The sequence below is a fragment of the Eutrema salsugineum genome, unplaced genomic scaffold (assembly GCF_000478725.1).
Source record: "Eutrema salsugineum unplaced genomic scaffold, Eutsalg1_0 scaffold_2, whole genome shotgun sequence".
NCBI lineage: Eukaryota > Viridiplantae > Streptophyta > Magnoliopsida > Brassicales > Brassicaceae > Eutrema > Eutrema salsugineum.
The window spans coordinates 11145487-11151486 of NW_006256829.1; the positions used below are offsets into that span (position 1 = coordinate 11145487).

Below are 6000 nucleotides of genomic sequence, written 5' to 3' on the forward strand. Positions count from 1 at the left end.
TGCCTTTTCTTAAACGATTTTTGTTTTGAATTCGAAAAACTTCTCATTCGTTTACACACGAATTATGGTCTTTTAGTCCTACTCAGTTTGTTGTATATATATCTCTTTTTCTTTCTTTTTTTTTATCTGTAAAAACGAAATATAAACCAAATAACATAACTGTTGGCTATAGGTTGGTTTTGAACGTCTATATACGAATAACATAAACTAATTAAGTAGTAGCTAGATGCTACTTTGAAAATCTGTAATTGACTGAATGACATTTACGTATATATATGCGTAGCCTAGTGTTGAATAAATAGGTGCTCCATTCTAATTTCTTGGATCATTTAAAAATAACATATGCCTAACCATCAACGAACCTTGCAGCCATAAAATACAATAAAATAACGAAACCACATGTAGAAAATAAATGATTTTTTTGTTTTGCTTATGGGATTCCCATCGTTTTAGCTTTGATAAACTTGATGGTTTCACTGTGTGTACTTGCCTACTTACGGAAACACTTGTTCGATTAGGCTTCTTCGATTTCTTGAACGTACTATTACATTAAATGTTCATAATTCAAAAGATGCATCAATTTCGAACTCAAAATTAGTTGTCAGTTTCCACAGATCTCTCGTATTTGTATCAATTACATTAAATCTGTCAATCCATGTAATTATGCCCTTTGATTGTGCTGTATACTTGTATATAAGATGTATCTCACCATTCAATAATATAGTCAAAGAACATAATTATAAGGATTGACAGAGTTAATGTAATTGATATAAACACGAGAGATATGTGGGATTGAGCAATCATAGGAGATATGATTATATTGATTTCCTTAACACTGAATAGACATCATTAATTTTGTAAATGCTTATGAGAAGAAATAATTAATTAGGGATATATCTATACGTTGTAAGGCATGTAAGTTTTTTTTTTCTTAATAGAAGGCTATTTGGTTTAATCTATTTCTTTGAACAAACAATTTTCTGTTGAATAATTTTTTCTTGTGTCAGATCAGTAGTGTATTGTTTTCCTTGATAAAAAGATTCTAAAATCACTTCGCTACATTCACTCGTACTTTTTTTTTGGGTCAACCATTCACTCTTGTGGTTCTTTTGATAATTTCCAATGACATTTTCTTTATTTATTTATTTATTTATTTAGTTTCTTTTTATGTTGACGAAATGATAAATTAAGATATTTGTGTGACCGATCTTCCCACTGGAAAGAATTTAAAGATATATTATTTGATGCAAGATGAGGAAGAATTATATATTTGATTTAATCACAACAACAGCTATATTTAGGAGGATTAGGTCCTATAAGTCCTTCCGATAGAATGCAAACGCCATGTTTGTAAGACAGTTGTACACAATATCTATTGCAGTCTTGATCCAAGAAACTCTCGTTGCATTCTTGAGTATCTTTTCCACAATTCGGAGGCAAATCTTGCACTTTCATTCCCGTTTCAGCTACCAAAATTAATTATTTTAATTTCTTGGAGAAGAATAGAAATTATGTAAACCAACAAAATGGCATAGTAAAATAACGAAACAAATACCAGAGAAAAATTTCACAGTTTCTTACGAAAATCAAAATTCAGAATAGATTTTAGAATACAAAGATTTCCGATAACATACAGAATTATTTTGATAAATGTTGCTGAAATGTGATCTAAAACGTTTAAAAGATATCCAAAAATAATGCGATAAAAGGTATGAAAAATATAAGTACCGGAGATGAGATCATTTGTTTGGCAGTGGACGGAAGAAACCGCAATGAGAATGACAAGGGTGAAGACAACCATCAATTTTGAGAAATCCATCTTCACACAGTTGGATTTCTTACACTAAATATTCTAGTAATATTTTTTCTTGCATATTAATGAACGATAACTCTAGTTATAATTAGACGTTGGTCACAACTTTAGTAAAATAGCAAACCAACACACATTTAAGAAATTGTCGGTCACGCCCTTGCATGTTTGTGCATTAACCATAATTCGTTTTTATTATTATTTTTAAATATATACCATTCAGGGTATATGACCGATTATTAGTATCTCTTTTAATAGCTTAGTAATTAAACCGACACATTTAAGAGATTGAACTATTGGTTTATTACTTTATTTATTTAAATCATATTTTTTTTCTTGCATATTTATGCCCAAATATGTAATAAGTTAACTATAATAAGATGGAATGGTCATCGATCATACCTCATATTCATGACCAAAAATTCGTTTTTCCTTTTTTTTTTTTTGCATTTAGGGTATGACCAATTGACCATTAATATGTAATCTTATAGAAACTCAATAAATCGACACATTTAAGAAGGAGAATTATTGTTTTGTTTCTATCATATACTGTACTCCTATTTTATTTTATTTTCAATGGTTTAATTTCTGAGTGGGAATATACATTGAATTGCAAATATCAAATTAAACCATCCTAAGAACGATGGTAAGTTGGTATTTAAATCCTTACAGAAAACAAAAATTTATTCTTGACCATAATGTTAAGATTTGGATCACAAATATGACTATCAGAAAACGATAAATGCAAGAATTAAAACAACACAAGTTATTGTGATGCACAAAAGTCATGTCTATTTTCCGTCCCTGTAGATTTGACTATAATCAAGGAAATTAAAAAAACCTTCTCTCTTTTCACTATACAACAAAAAGAAACAACGATAAAGAATAAATAGGGGAGTAAACCTAAACAATCATATGCAACAAAGAAAAACAACTTGTACTCCAATCGTTGGATTAAACAGCAGATCCAAGACAAAAACATCTATCACGAGAGTCACAATAAGGCAATAACAATCTTTTCTAATATAATAACTCGTAACCACCCATTTCTCAATAATTCAATAACCTTTTTTAAAACCTTTTTCTCAATAATTCAATAACCTGTTGGTTAGTTAAATATAAAATATTTAGATGTGGGTTTTTATTAGACCGATGCTATATTTTTCAACTTTAAGGGGGGGTTTGGTTTATATTTTGCATTTTGCCATCTATTAAAGGGTCCATCATCATATCAACTAAATTCCCATACAAATATTCGAACCCAAATATTCATTATATATAATTTTCACAGCTCTTAATTATTAAGATGATGAAAGGTTTGACCTAAAGAAAGATCATACATAGATAGCATCAATGTTCAAAATATCGCTAGGCGTTAGTCGAGCGTTCAGGGTGCGCCTAACGCCTAGAAAAATAATCGAAAATTAATCGGGTATTAATTGGGGGTATTTATTTAAATATATTGGTTATATATTATTTATTGTCATAAAAATTATATGATGAAACTGGCGCAGTGGCAGTATTGAGTTTTGCTCTCGTAGAGGTCGTGGGTTCAAAGCTCAGTTAGCTATTTGTGTTTTTTTATAAGGTTTTGGTTTAATGAAGGGTATAATAGTCAATTTCTTATCATCTTCTTCTTCTTCAAAGTTCTGCGATCTGTAACCCTAAACGGCGGCTTCCATGATTTCATCATTCTCTTTTCGTTTTTTTCTAATGTTTGTACCACTAAACTAAAAAATCTAGCAAAGAATATAAGTTTTTAAAGGAAAACGAACAAAATTAAGTTTTTTTTTTCATTTTCTGAGTTTTTTACCGATTAGGTTGTAATCGCCACGGTCAGTCTCCGACTACCGCCTAGGCGTCCGATTAATCGGAGAAATCGGCGATTTTTCGAACATGGGATAGCATACATAAGATTCCATAAAATTTGGCAACACCAAACCTCAAAACACTTTTACGAGAAATACGCGACATATATTTGCAAACAATCATGCTTTAATGATTTAATGAATGATACGTTTTGTAGGGGCTAATAAGCTTACTTATCGATTATAATATATACCAAATCGACATCAATATATTTAGCTAATAAATTTATTTCTCAAACAGTGTCAATCAGAAGTACTAATGTCATAAGGTCGAAAAAACTTATGTTTCAAGAGACTTATAAAAAATATCACATTTATTATTGGTTTTGTTCTCAAAATTATTGGTTCAAACACAAACAAATGAGTAACTAATTTTCACAACAACAATACTTGGAAGAAGGGGGGATTCCAAAACCAACACAAGAACCGTTCCTATATTTCTTATTCACACAAATCGCTTTGCACTCGTTGTCGCCAAGTTTATCAGTGCAAGGATTGAAGCAAAGTGTATTTGAGGCCTCGCCAGCTGCAAAATTACCTAATTGAACAATCCAATTCGTTGAATAAGTGAATATAAAAGTACTATTTTATACAAATTAAAAATATTTAGAATAGATGTTACGAACACATTTTTTTTGGGATAACTTGGAGAGTTATTTTAATAAATGATGTTGAAATTATATCAGAGTAAAAACATATACCCACAACAATGCAAAAAAAAAAGCATATAAATTTTGAAATACCGGGGACGAGATCGTTTGGTTGGCAATGAATGGAAGAAATAACCATGAGAACAGTGAGGGTGAATATAATCAACATTTTTGAGGAACCCATTTTAATACAATTCGATGTCTTACAACTTTTTGAAGAATTTAACTAATTCTAAGCATGTATTAAGTCTATTTATAAATTGTTGGATGACTCATATTCATAACATAAATTCAAGTATTATCTTACCATTCAATTTCAAGGGTATGGTCAATTGACCATACATTTAATAGTGATATAGTTATTAAATTTTGAATTTCAATTCAAAATGTTATCTCTTGTACAATCTTAATAAATAAGTCAGGTTATTAAATGATTAATTTTGAATCTAATAAAAAGTCAGATTATAAGCAAACTTTATTTGGAAATGTTTTGTTCTCTATTTCCTTTGGGCGCGATGGTTGGTTATTTGTTTTGGGGTATCTAGCTATTGGTACTTCCTTTGGTAAACTTGGAACTTTTGATGTAGTTTCTTTGGTTTGGTTTTATATCATTCATGAACTTCCAGTGTTAAAAATAAAAACAAGCCAGGTTACTGAATTAGTGACATAACTCTTTCTTGTTCATCGCTACTGATTTTTTGTGGTGAAAATGTTAGTGGTGGCGAGGTGGACAGGTGGTGGTGTTTATGTGGCAAATGGGGCAGCGTCGCTGCTGTGATTTTTTTTTTTTTTTCATAATGATCTTGGAATATGAATATATTTGTTTGTGCTCTTTTAAAATAATATATGTTGGTACTATTGGTAGCACTAGCATGTTAATTGTAATGTCAAGGATTCAAATATTTACTTCCAAAAATGTTTTGTTCTAAAATTTATTTACAAAACGACGTTGTTTCGTATTTTGATGGAAATGGATTCTTGTTTTTTTATCAAAAGGATTTTCATAAATTATGGATGGAATATGAACAGAATAAACCGAACAAAAAACAATGAAAACTGAAACAAATTCTAAAGAAGATAAAAGCAAGCAAAGAGAACAAAAAAAGCAATTACAGAAAGCAAGAAAAGAACCAAAGCCGCAACACCTTTAAGCCTCCCCTCGCAACACAAATGCTCCCAAGAAAGGAAGCAAAGCAGTCAAGTTGAAAGAACGACTAAGCGAAAAAGAGTAGACAAGAACATGGCAAATTAGCAACAGAGAAACGACAAAGGGAGAAAAGAAAGAGTGCCGAGAGAAGAGGAAAATCAAAGACCAGACGGGGAGAGGCCATCCTCGAGCGAGTTAGAAACCAAAATTTGTAATAGTAGATCAAGCACATAAAGTACTAAAACAAATTTTGTAAGAAAATTCACCAAAATTATTAATGAAGATGAATCTCACGGATCTCGCAGATAAATGTGCGGTCGAGTAGTTATATTCGTAGGTGCAGATTTTTACTAAATAACTACTTGATAACAAATATTTTAATCTTATAGTACATAGGTTTTAAGGTTGAGATTATTTCAAGTATTAAATTAAAAAGTGTTGTAATACTCACTTTTATCAGGTTTGTTTTGCTCTCTCTCTCTTAGAAGTTGTTTTCTTCAACTCTCATTTTCATTAATCTTTCTC

At 30.4% G+C, this 6000-nt stretch overlaps 1 protein-coding gene across 1 annotated transcript; it reads right to left on the bottom strand.

Moving 5' to 3' along the window:
* Positions 1-4046: 4046 nt before the first annotated feature.
* LOC18017527 (putative defensin-like protein 70) lies at positions 4047-5659 on the bottom strand. Its single transcript, XM_006401540.2, has 3 exons — positions 5642-5659; positions 4422-4554; positions 4047-4216 (listed from the first exon to the last, which is right to left on the bottom strand). The coding sequence occupies exons 1-3, from the start codon at positions 5657-5659 to the stop codon at positions 4047-4049; spliced, it is 321 nt and encodes a 106-aa protein (XP_006401603.2).
* Positions 5660-6000: the final 341 nt, after the last annotated feature.

Excerpts from the sequence above, each read along its gene's own strand:
- LOC18017527 (XM_006401540.2), bottom strand. Across the intron at positions 4,217-4,421 it reads ACCAAACGATCTCGTCCCCG|GTAATTTTGCAGCTGGCGAG; the intron begins GTATTTCAAAAT and ends TTGTTCAATTAG.